This window comes from Myotis nattereri (assembly GCF_964212035.1).
Source record: "Myotis nattereri genome assembly, chromosome: 16".
NCBI lineage: Eukaryota > Metazoa > Chordata > Mammalia > Chiroptera > Vespertilionidae > Myotis > Myotis nattereri.
This window is the reverse complement of record NC_138091.1, coordinates 52,133,793-52,145,901: the sequence shown is the minus strand read 5'-3', so window position 1 is coordinate 52,145,901 and position 12,109 is coordinate 52,133,793. Positions and strand designations below refer to the sequence as shown.

Below are 12,109 nucleotides of genomic sequence, written 5' to 3'. Positions count from 1 at the left end.
GTCCCCAAGAACCATTCCAGAGGAGAGACGTCTTACTGTCAGACACGGGCATGTGGGCCATTTCTCAAGTCCCCCTTCGTGCCGACCGGCCGAAGCGAACGTGATGTTTTGGGCACTGAGGTCATTTTGTCCCAGTGACGCATGGCTCTCGGGATTCTCATCCAACTAATTGCACAGTGTAGCCTGGGTGGAGAGTCCATGCTCTGTCCAGTGGTGACCTCGTCACCTCGAAGACCTTTCTGCCGGCTCTTTGGTGCCGGCTCCTGGGCATGACTTCCGGCTAAAAGCAGCCAGGCTTGGCCCTGGACCTGAACCGAAGGTGAATGACCGATAATGACTTACTGTGCTGACCCTCCTGGACGGACGCGCACCCTCCCGCAGGGATGGACAGCAGGCTGCTCTGGCTGCCGCTGCACTCTTCCCGGAGACCAGCCCCAGAGACCGGTGGCGGCCCGGGGCCTGTCCCTGACCCACTTGCTCTCCTGCAGACCAGCCTGGGCTGAGCACACCCTTAAGAGCACCCCCACTTCTCTATCTCTTTTTTTAAATATGTGTTTATGTTTTATATTAAATCAAATATATTTGATTTCAGAGAGGAAGGGAGAGGGAGAGAGAGAGAAGCATCAGTGATGAGAGAGAATCATTGGTGGGCTGCCTCCTGCACGCCCCACATGGGGATCGAGCCCACAACTAGGGCATGTGCCCTGACCGGGAATCGAACCGTGACCTCCTGGTTCCTAGGTCAACGCTCAACCACTGAGCCACGCCGGCCGGCCCTTCTCTACTTCTCCGTACCTATTGGTTCTTCTCTCTCTTAGGTACGTCTGGGAGAAGGACGGGGCCGCCCTGGGCGTGGAGAACAACCCCCGTGTTCGCCTGGACAAGAATGGCTCCCTGCACATCACCCAGACGTGGTCGGGGGACATCGGCACCTACACCTGCCGGGTGCTCTCCGCCGGAGGCAACGACTCACGCAGCGCCCACCTGCGGGTCAGGTAGGGCCACCCGCCCAGCCCCGAGCCCAGAGGTGTCAGCAGCACCGAGAAGGCTCCTTTTGGCAGGCCCCCAGGTGGCCTGGGACCACAGCCCTTCTCGCAGGACATGCCCCAGCATCCTTGCAGGCTGGGCCCCCTGCAAGAGCAGGGGAGTGTGGGTCTGGCTTTGGACAGGTGGGCTCCGGGCCCCAGAGGAGACTCTTCAGGTCGATGGCCCAAAGGCCACGTTTTGTGGCCGAGCACGAGGTATCGGGAGTTCTATCCGAGTCCCGGCCGCCCACGTGTCACCTGACTGTAGACCTCACCGGTGGCCCCGCCACATCTCTCTCCTCCAGGCAGCTGCCTCACGCGCCCGAGCACCCAGTGGCCACGCTGAGCGCCTCTGAGAGGCGGGCCATCAACCTGACCTGGGCCAAGCCCTTCGACGGCAACAGCCCCCTGATCCGCTACGTCCTGGAGATGTCGGAGAATAGTAAGTCCCCCTCCGCACCGCAGCCAGGGCGGGCGGGGCTCAGCCTTCGGGTTCCAGCGCCCACTTCCCAGGCCTCTGCCTCGGGGCAAACCTTTCCCTCTGGAGCCTTGGCCACCTCGGCTGTCACATGGCCAAGTCGGCTCCCTGGGGTCATTGTGACAATTGAACAAGATACTCACAAGGCACAGGACGTAGGGCCTGCCGCACCAGGAGCCTCCAAAACGGTGGCGATTCTTTCTCTTTTTCTCCTCCTCGCTGTGGACTCCAGAATTAGCATGCATAATTTAAATGCCTTTTAAATAAGTGTGCCCAGAGCTCATCGATCTGAGGGGGAAAAAGATGGAAAAGACGGATGCAACTCAGTTCCTGTGAGCGCTGCTTCCTCCCAGTGGCCTCCAACTCCCTCCCTCACTCCTCCCCCTACCCAGCCAAGGGACCAAAAATCCCTCCCCCCTCCCCCCTCCCAGCCAAGGGACCAAAAAATCCCTCCCACCTCCCCCCTCCCAGCCAAGGGACCAAAAAGGGACCTGACCGGCCTCTACTGGACCAAGGGGGTGGCACGCCTCTGCTAGCCCAAAAGAGGCTGGGCCCTGCTGGGAACAGGGGGAAGAGGCATGGCCCCCCAAGATGCCCACCTCTCCTCCGCCCTCTGTCCCTGCAGATGCCCCCTGGGCCGTGCTCCTGGCCAGTGTGGACCCCGAGGCTACCTCGGTGGTGGTCAAGGGCTTGGTCCCCGCACGCTCCTACCAGTTCCGCCTCTGCGCCGTCAACGATGTGGGGAAAGGCCAGTTCAGCAAGGACACGGAGAGGTGAGAGCAGGTCTCAGGGATGGGCTGCGGGGGGCTGGGGGGGCCCAAGGGGCTGCCAAAACCACTGTGGCCAGGCTGCCGGCAGGTCCTGGCTGGTTCTCCCTGGACCCTCCAGCCTCAGTCTCCGCATCTGTAGGATGGGGTCACAGTACTCACTCCTGCCTCCCAGGGAGATGGTCATGACGGCGTGAAACCACACGCGTGAAGCGCTGTGAGCAGCGCCCGGCGCAGGCGAGGCATCCACCAAACTTAGTCATCCCTCTGACTGTGAGCTCTGCAAGTTCAGGGATCTCCCCTCCTGCCCTGCACACCGCGGGCTGCCGCCCTGTTCAGTAGGCGGCACTTCCAGAGGGACGCAGACCTGCTCCCATCCCCACAGCCAGCGCCTGGCAGGACGCCGGCCCCGCCAGGCTTTCCACAGAGCATTCTTAAAAATGATGGAAACGGAATGAAAACAGCAGGCCATCCGTCTGAAAGCATCACGGTAGGACCCGCCTGTGTAGGAGGCGAAGGCCAGGCACCTCCCCCTGCGGCAGCGGCCCCGCGGGTGAGAAGGAGCATGGGGAGGTCAGAATGGCAGCGACGCAGACCGCCTGCGCCCAAGCCCGGGCTTTGCTCTTTGTTTTTTTTACGTTCACTTTTATTTTTCCAGCTTTACGGAGGCATGATTGACACACAGCACTGTGTACGCTTAAGGTGTGCAACCTGTTGATTTGCTGCACGCATATCCTGCAAAGTGATATTGCCGATACCGTAGTTAGCGGACACCTCCATCCCCTGACATGTTACCCTTTTTCTGTTGTTGTGAATCCTCCCCAGAGGATATTTTCCCATTGATTTTTAGGGAAAGTGGAAGAGAGAGGAAAGACAGACAGAAACAGCGATGTGAGAGAAACACATCCATCGGTTGCCTCCTACATGAACCCAGGACCCTCTGGTCTGCCGGCCGACACTCTAGCCCAGCCGTGGGCCCGTTTGAAATGAATAAAACTAAAAAAAAAAAAAAAAAAAAAAAAAGACCGTACCCTTTTATGTAATGATGTTTACTTTGAATTTATATTAGTTCACACAAACACTCCATCCATGCTTTTGTTCCGGCCCTCCGGCCCAGGTTAAGAACCCATTGTGGCCCTCGAGTCAAAAAGTTTGCCCACCCCTGTTCTATCCACTGAGCCAAACCGGCCAGGGCCATGTTCTCCTTTTTGCGGTCTCTCCTCTCTGAGCAACTTTCAGGCATAACATACAGGATCAGCAGCTCTAGTCACCCTGCTGTCCATTAGATCCCCCGAGCCTGCTAACCTCACAATGAGAGTTGTGGCCTTTGACTGATACCTCCCCATGCACCCCCCTCCCCAGCCCTTGCTTAGCCACCAGCCCACTCTCTGTTTCTCTGAGTTCGGCTTCTTTAGAGGCCACATCTGAGTGAGGTCATAAACGACCTGCCTCTCGGTCTGACTTCTCTCACTGAGCACAGTGCCCTCGGGGTTCACCCACGTTGTCTCAGACGGCAGGACTTCCTCCTTGCTCGTAGCTGAGTGATACGTGTGTGTGTGTGTGTGTGTGTGTGTACATGAGCGCACGCAAGCCACATCTTTATCCATTCATCCTTTGACGGGCGCTTACGTTGCTTCCATATCTTGGCTGTTGTGAATACCGCTTCAATGAGCGCGGTGGGGTGGGGGGGGGGGGTGGGGGGGGGCGGGGTGCGGCGGAGGGTGCAGCTATCTCTTCAAGATCCTGTTTGCATTTCTTGTGGCTGGACACGTCCCCAGAAGCGAGCCGGCGGGATCTTCTGGTAGTTCTGCTTTGAACGTTTTGAAGAAACTCCACACTGGTTTTCATAGTCACTGTCGCAATTTACATTCCCACCAGCAGCGCCCAAGGGCTCCCTTCCCGCCACACCCTCACCGACACGTGTCACTTCCTGTCTTGTTGATGATAGTCATTTTAACGCACGTGAGGTGACGTCTCCTGGTGGTTTTGATTTGCGTTTCCCTGATAATTGGTCCTTTTCATGTCCCTGTTGGCCATGTGTGTGTCTTTTTTCGATAGATGTCTATTCAGGTTCTCTGCCCATTTGTTAATGGTGGTTTGTTCTTGCGTTTTGCTTTCTTTTTATTTGCTATGGAGCTGTGTTAAGTTCTTTATCTATTTTGGATACTAACCCCTAATCAAATGATGTGCAGATGTTTTCTCTCATTCCATAGGCGGCCTCTCATCTTGGTGGGGGTTCCCGTTGCCGTGCAGAGCTTTTTAGTGAGATGTAGTCCCACACGGTTATCGTTGCTCCTGTTGCCTGTGCCTTCGCTGTCTTATCCAGGCAGTCACTGCCGAGGCCAGGTCAAGGAGCTCCCCTGGGTTTTCCTCCGGGATTTTTATGGCGTCGGGCGCTGTATTTACGTCTTTCGTCCATTTCAGGTTCACTTTGGGGAGTGGTGTAAGGAAGGGGTCCGCTTTCATGCTTCTGCCTGTGGTTATCCAGTCTTCCCAACACTGCTCCTCCCATGGAGAAGAATTAATATTGTTAAAGATGCCCACATCACCAAAGCCTCCTATAAAGTCAGTGCCATCCCTATATTCACAGAAATAGGGGAAAACCATCCTAAAATGGGTAAGGAGCCACAAAAAATCCCCAGTAGCCAAAGCAATCCTGGGAAAGAACACAGCCAGAGGCACCGTGCTTCCTGATGTTGAACTCCACTACCAACCGTAGTAACCAGGACAGCGTGGTGCTGGCATAGACACGCGGCCCAGGGAACGGAACGGGGAGCCCAGAAATAAACCCTCGCATATACGCCAGCTAATAATTGACAAGGGAGCCGAGATTAGGGTTTTATTTTTAAAAGATGCTCTTAGGTGTGTCCACAGACCTCTGGCAGATGTGTGGTTTCGCCACAGTGCTAGCAAGCTGTCTCTGGATTTCACGGCGGGGGGAGGTGGGGGGGGGGGGCTATAAAAGCCTAGCATGGAGAGCGGTTATAGGAGAACTGTTCACTCTCTGTTTATTGAGCACCTACTATGCTCCAGGCCGTGTGTGGGCCACCAGAGGTGGTGCTGGTGCAGGGAATAAAGTGGGCATGGCCCCAGTGGCTCAGAGCTACAAGATCCCACTCAGAAAGGGGGCTGGGTGAAAAAGGTGAAGGGATTAAGCCAAACAACAACAACAAACAACCTCACAGACAGAGACAACAGTATGGTGATTACCGGGGGGGGGGGGGGGTAGGTAGAAGAAGGTATAGGGGCTATCGGTGGTGAGGGAAGGAGACCTGACCTGGGGTGGTGAACACACAATCCAGGTCAGTATGCAGGTGAGGTGTGATGGAACTGTACACCTGACACCTCTGTGATTTATTGACCAGTGTCACCCCAGTGACTTCAATACAGAACAAAGCAGCCCTATATGCAAAGCATCAAATAGGGATCAACGTTAATAGAGCAGGTCTCCACTTCCTCTTCCGACCTGGAGAGGCAGCCGTGTAGACCATCCGCCTCGACAAACAGAATAAAATGCTAAACAGAAAAAGAAGAGGCCTCAAAGTGCAGGGCGGACCCTCCCCCAACGTCCCCGGTCCTTCAGCTCCCACGCATGCATCTTCCTAACGCGTCCGCGTCCTTGTGAGCGGCCCGGAGTCCCCGGGAGGAGGTGAGCTCCCCCCCCCCCCCCCCAGCTCTGCAGAGACGGCAGTGCAGCCCGCGCGGAGGGCGACCCGTCCGAAACCCAATCAGCAACTAGTTTCCAGAAGGAACGGCATCCGTCGAAAATAATGAACTTGTGTTTTTAATGGATGCGTGTCAGTCATGTGAGAAACGCGCCGAGAGGGAGCGCCGTGTCCCCTGGCGACGCCGGAGAGAAACGCAGGCGCCCGGCTGTCACCCACACGCCATGTCACCCCACCTGCCTGCCGCCTCAGCCTGGGCGCCGCCTGTGGGTAAAGGAGGCCCAGTTATGGTGCACCGCCAGCCCGGCCGGCGTGGCTCAGGGGTTGAGCATCGACCTATGAACCAGGAGGTCATGGTTCAGTTCCAGGTCAGGGCACATGCAGGAGGCAGCTGATCAATGATTCTCTCTCATCATTGATGATTCTCTCTCTCCCTTCCTCTCTGAAATCAATGAAAATATTTTTAAAAATAAATAAGTAAAATGCACCACCAGCTGGCAGCTGCCAGGGGAGGATGGAGCACTCCTGCTTCTGAAACACAGGCATCTCATGACGGACGTCATCAGCTTCACAGCGGCTGCTCTGACACATGGGAAACAGGCCCACGTCCCTGGGCTGCACAGAAAACATGCATCCGGTGCTTTCCCGTGTTTTCAAAAGACTTGTACATACATTGTGTCGTTTGAGCCCCCGCCAGTCTTATAAACAGGCAAGTGGAGCTTCGTTCTGTTTCTTTTACAGATGAAGAAACAAGCTCAGAGAGGTTGAGTGACTTGCCCAAAAGCACACAGCACTGGTGCATTGTCTGGGAACAGAGCAGGGCAGGGTTCAGCCTCCTCCGATCCCATGAAACTCCGGCGTTTGCCCTCGCAACTAAGAGCGGGAAAACCCCACCCACTCCCGATGTTTTCCTCTCCAGGGTCTCGCTCCCCGAGGAGCCCCCCACCGCCCCTCCGCAGAACGTCATCGCCAGCGGCCGGACCAACCAGTCCATCATGATCCAGTGGCAGCCGCCCCCGGAGAACCACCAGAACGGCCTCCTCAAGGGCTACATCATCAGGTAGGCGTCCGCTGGAGGGACCGGGGAAGGGCCTGTGCATGGGGAGCATCAGGAGTGAATGGGAGGACAGAGCCAATTCACACGGGCCCTTCGCCATCTAGCAAGGATCAGGCAGTAAGAAAAGCCCACCCTTTGGTAGAAAGGATGGCGGTTAGGCGTCTAGAACAGGGGTTCTCAACCTGGGGGTCGCGACCCCTTTGGGGGTTGAACAACCCTTTCACAGGGGTCGCCTAAGACCATCCTGCATATCAGATATTTACATTATGATTCATAACAGTAGCGACATGACAGTTATGAAGTAGCAACGAAAATAATGTTATGGTTGGGTCACCACATGAGGAACTGTATTGAAAGGGCCAGAAGGTTGAGAACCACTGGTCTAGAACCGTGGTCGGCAAACTGCGGCTCGCGAGCCACATGCGGCTCTTTGGCCCCTTGAGTGTGGCTCTTCTACAAGATGTCACATGCGGGCGCGCACGTACAGTGCGATTGAAACTTTGTGGCCCATGCGCAGAAGTCGGTATTTTGTGGAAGAGCCAGTATTTTGTGGAAGAGCCGGTATTTTGTGGAAGAGCCACACTCAAGGGGCCAAAGAGCCGCATGTGGCTCGTGAGCCGCGGTTTGCCGACCACTGGGAAGAACTTGCAGCAGTGAGAGCCTTGGAAACCACTCTCAGGCCCCACCCCGACCTGAATGGGAAGCATGGGGGGCGGGGGGTCCCCAGCAATCTGTTTTAACAAGCCCTCCAGGTGTTTTCCACGCCCAAAGGCTTTGAGAACCCCTGCTATGGGTATAATAACACCCAGATCACCGGGGGCCCCTAATCTCCCAAGGTTAGAGCTAAGGTAAGTGCACATCCTGGTTCTCTGAGCTCCCAGCCTCGGGAATTTGCCTGTAGAGGTGTCACTTCCTTGTTCCCCTGTGTTCTTTGTTCTGGTGGCAGGTAGGAATGCTGGCATAGGCAGCCTCAGGCTTTTTTCTCTCTGCCCATGTGAGTGGCCAGCCAGAGAGAGAGCCACTGTCCTGGAGGGAGAAAGGAAATGAGCCCAGCCCCGGTGGTGTGGCCCCAGGGTTGAGGGTCAACCTATGAACCAGGAAGTCACGGTTCAAATCCCCGTCAGGACACAGGCCCAGGTTGCGGGCTCCATCCCCATTGTGGGCAGCCGATCAATGATACTCTCTCATCATTGATGTTTCTATCTCTCTCGTTGCCCCTTCCTCTCGGAAATCAATAAAAATATATTTTTAAAATAAAATTAAAAAATATTTTTTAAAAAGCCAGAATGGTCCCCAAGACGTGTGTTAACCAGTCAGGTAGCCACTGGATGAGGCACACGAGCCACCACCAACCCAGTGCGTCCTGACTCCCTCCCCTCAGGTACTGCCTGGCCGGGCTGCCTGTCGGGTACCAGTTCAAGAACATCACGGATGCGGACGTCAACAACCTGCTGCTGGAGGACCTCATCATCTGGACCAACTACGAGATCGAGGTGGCTGCCTATAACAGCGCCGGGCTGGGCGTCTACAGTGGCAAAGTCACCGAGTGGACGCTGCAGGGAGGTGGGTGTGCCAGTGGCCCCGTGGGGAGGGGCCTGTGGAGGAGAGGGAGAGGTCGGGGCGAGCGCGATGCAGGCGGAGGTTGCAGGGGTTCAGGGACCTTCTGCGAAGGCTCACATTAACTGGATCACGAACCAGCTTACGTCTTAGCGTTGGGCCTAACACCACCCTGGGCATTTTCATATCCAGTACTTTCCTTTCTCAATGCCCTGTGAAATGGATCAGACAAGCTTTATTTTTTTTTTTTTTTACATATTCTTATTGATTTCAGAGAGGAAGGGAGAGGGAGAGAGAAACATCAATGGTGAGAGGAAATTATCTATCCGCTGCTTTCTGCACACCCCCAACTGGGGATCAAGCCTGCAATCCAGGCATGTGCCCTGGCCAGGAATTGAACCATGACCTCCTGGTTCAAGGTCGACACTGAGCCACACAAGCTGTCAATGTTTCTCTCTCTCTCTTTGGGCCAGACAAGCTTTATTAATGCAAACTAATCAAGAGAAAGAAGGCAGTTTGGTCTACACGGGGAGGGAAGTGGGGGGGGGGGGCGGCAAGCAGAGCCCACAGACCCCATCCCTGTGTTTTCTCTACTTAACTGTGTGTGCCCCTCCACCCCCACCCCCTCTCCGCTCTCCTCCAGTCCCCACGGTCCCTCCAGGCAACGTGCACGCAGAAGCCACCAATTCCACGACCATCCGCTTCACCTGGAACGCCCCCAGCCCCCAGTTCATCAACGGCATCAACCAGGGCTACAAGGTACGTGAGGCCCGTCCTCGTCCCAGAGGAAGCTGGGAGGTGCCTGGCGGGAGGCACAGGCGAGAGGGTGGGCAGGAGGGAGGCACAGGTGAGAGGGCGGGCAGGAGGGAGGCACAGGTGAGAGGGCGGGCAGGAGGGAGGCACAGGTGAGAGGGCGGGCAGGAGGGAGGCACAGGCGAGGGGGCGGGCAGGAGGGAGGCACAGGCAAGGGAACGGGCAGGAGGGAGGCACAGGTGAGAGGGCGGGCAGGAGGGAGGCACAGGTGAGAGGGCGGGCAGGAGGGAGTCCCCGTCTGTTTTCAAAACCATTGGTTCAGACCAAGCAGAGGACAGGTGGTCAAGGGAAAGGGCCCGAGGACTCTCTCCCAGGCCAGGTACCGGCCGTGGGGAGGATGGCCGCCACCCAGGTGTGACCCAGTGCAGGGGACACGTGATCCGGGAGACAGGCTTGTGAACAAAGCCGGGTTTGTTTCAGACTGAGGCATACGGGGCATAGGAATCCAGAACCCACTTCTCGCGGGCATCCTGCTGGGTCCCGTGTCCTTGGGCTGGACTTGACCCCACGCCCCGTGAAGGGCTCAGGACTAGGACTCTCGGGGACTTGGGTTGTGTCCCAGCGCTGCCTGTCGCTGGCTCCCTGAACAGGTTCTGCCATCTCGCTGAGCTTCCCTCAGTTCGTCTTTACTGAGCCCCACGCCGTGCCCTGTGCCAGCTGCTGGGAACCACAGTACCCTCTGTTCCCTCATTTGCCAGCAGCGAAGATCCCAGTGCCTGTTCCTTAGGGCTGTGCGAGGACCAGGCGAGATAGTGTTTGTACGTGTTGAGCACAACGACAAACACGCGGCAAACTGCTCTGAGGACGATGTGGGAGCCGTAGCAGCAGGAATGCATCCGGTGGCTCCGGCTTCGGGATGCGTAACCAAGTGCCCCCGGGCTGCGGGACTTGGAGCTTCGTTTTCTCACCGTTCTGGAGGCGGGCAGTCCGAGATCCAGGTGTCGGCAGGGCGGGCTTCTTCTGCGGCCTCAGTCCTTGGCTTGCAGACGACCGTCTTCTCCCTGTGTCCTCACATGGTCTTCCCTCTGTGTGTGTCCGTGTCCAAATCCCCGCTTCTCACAAGCACACGTCAGATGGGAGGAGGGCCCACCCTAAAGACTCGTTTTAACCTCATTGCCCCTTTAAAGGCTGCCTCCAGATGCAGTCACCTTCTGAGGTCCTGGGTCTTGGGCCTTCGGTGTATATATTTAGGGAGAAACAGTTCAGCCCACAACCAATAGCAATAATAGCAGTAAGAGAGACTGTAACGTTGGTAGCGGTAAGCGTGGCAGTAACGGTGGTAACAGCATGGCAGTAACGGTGGTAGTACCGGTGATGGCACCAGTGATGGCAGTGGCAGTAAATTTGCTGTAACTGTAACTGCGCTAAAAGCCAGGACTTCACCCTCCTAGAACCCAGACCCTGGATCCCACACCTGGCCTCTCCTCTCTCCCCGAGGAGCCCGGAGCGCACCCTGGGCCCCATTTGCAGCCTGGCCCCAGCGGCTTGGGCAGGTGGGAGGAGGCGGTCGGCCCCTCCAGATGTGGGAGGGAGGCAGCGTCTGAGGGGCAGTGTCGGGAGCCAGCTATGACCGGGACCGGGACCAGGGCCGGGAGAGAACTGCAGGCTGTGGCTCTGAGCCCAGGATCCGGTGATGGCAGACACCTCCCTCCGGAAGGTTCCCGCACGCCCTCCGTGCCGGGTCTGCACGTGTCCAACAACCGAGATCGCTCTAGGACTAGCAGCCTTGGCCGTTCCCCCTGCCGTCGGGCGTGGCTGGGCGGGAGGGACTGAGGACGGTCTGCCAGCTGAGGGTGAGGTGCCCTCGGCCGTCTCTGGGCCTCTCTCATTCCTCTCCTCGGGTCGGTGCTGACTCCCAACCCAGGGCCTGAGTCTTGGATTCTAAGCAAAGTGGGGATGGGCCAGAGCTGACCACGCCCAGCCACAGCCCTCTCACTCTCCCCCAGAGGGCACCACGGCCTGGGCAGGGGGGGGGGGGGGCAGGTGGGGGGGGGGGGCCAGGAGCTGCAGCTGAGGGCTGGCAGCCCTGACTGGCTGGAAAGCCTGCTAATTGGGACTCTGGGGGAGGCAGGGGAGGGACGGAGAAGGCCCGACTCATGTGAGGATCCGAGCAGCGAACAGTTAGGTTTGTGCTGCTGATTCTAAGTTTTCTTCCCCATATGGGAGGGCTCAGCTGCAAACTTCTAAAGCAGATGGCTCCCGGGGCGCCGAGAAGGCCAGCCAAGTGGCCAGGACAATTAGAGCCCAGAACTAAAGGAGGCTGCAGAGCCCACCCGAGCCCAGCCCGTGCCCAGCACCCAGGAGCTGCTCGATACGAGTCAGGGAAGGGATGCCCAGATACTGGAATACAGGAGCCAGCGGAAGAGTAAGAGGAGCTCACGTGTACAGGGCACTTTCCACGTGCCGAGGGGGACGCCGGAGCTACGCTCACTCCTCTCTCATGCAAGCTGCAGGAGAGCCCTGAGAAGCATTATCGGCATCACCCCATTTTACAGAAGAAGAAACTGAGGCACGAGAGGCAAGTCAGTTGTTCCAAGTCCGAGGGCCTACAGAGCTCAGATTCACGCTCCAGAGCCTGCACCTTTTCTTACATTGAAAAGAAAGTGTCCTTTGAGTTTATTATAAAATAATGATACTTTTTTTCTAAGTACAAACGGATCCAAGCGGGGTTTCTGTTTCTTGCTTCTGTGGCCCTCAGTATCGCAGAGAGAAAAAAGCAGTGTTTGTCCCCTGCAGACCTCAGTGGG

At 57.0% G+C, this 12,109-nt stretch overlaps 1 protein-coding gene across 1 annotated transcript in view; it reads left to right on the top strand.

The window, feature by feature from the left end:
* The window catches only part of SDK2 (sidekick cell adhesion molecule 2), a 205,433-nt gene that overhangs the window by 138,671 nt on the left and 54,653 nt on the right, over nt 1-12,109 (top strand). Inside the window, exons 13-18 of the mRNA XM_081110258.1 lie at nt 819-995; nt 1,331-1,467; nt 2,129-2,276; nt 6,855-6,995; nt 8,374-8,555; nt 9,193-9,308. Of these exons, the coding sequence (XP_080966384.1) occupies nt 819-995; nt 1,331-1,467; nt 2,129-2,276; nt 6,855-6,995; nt 8,374-8,555; nt 9,193-9,308 (901 nt within the window). The remainder of the gene's footprint in view (nt 1-818; nt 996-1,330; nt 1,468-2,128; nt 2,277-6,854; nt 6,996-8,373; nt 8,556-9,192; nt 9,309-12,109) is intronic.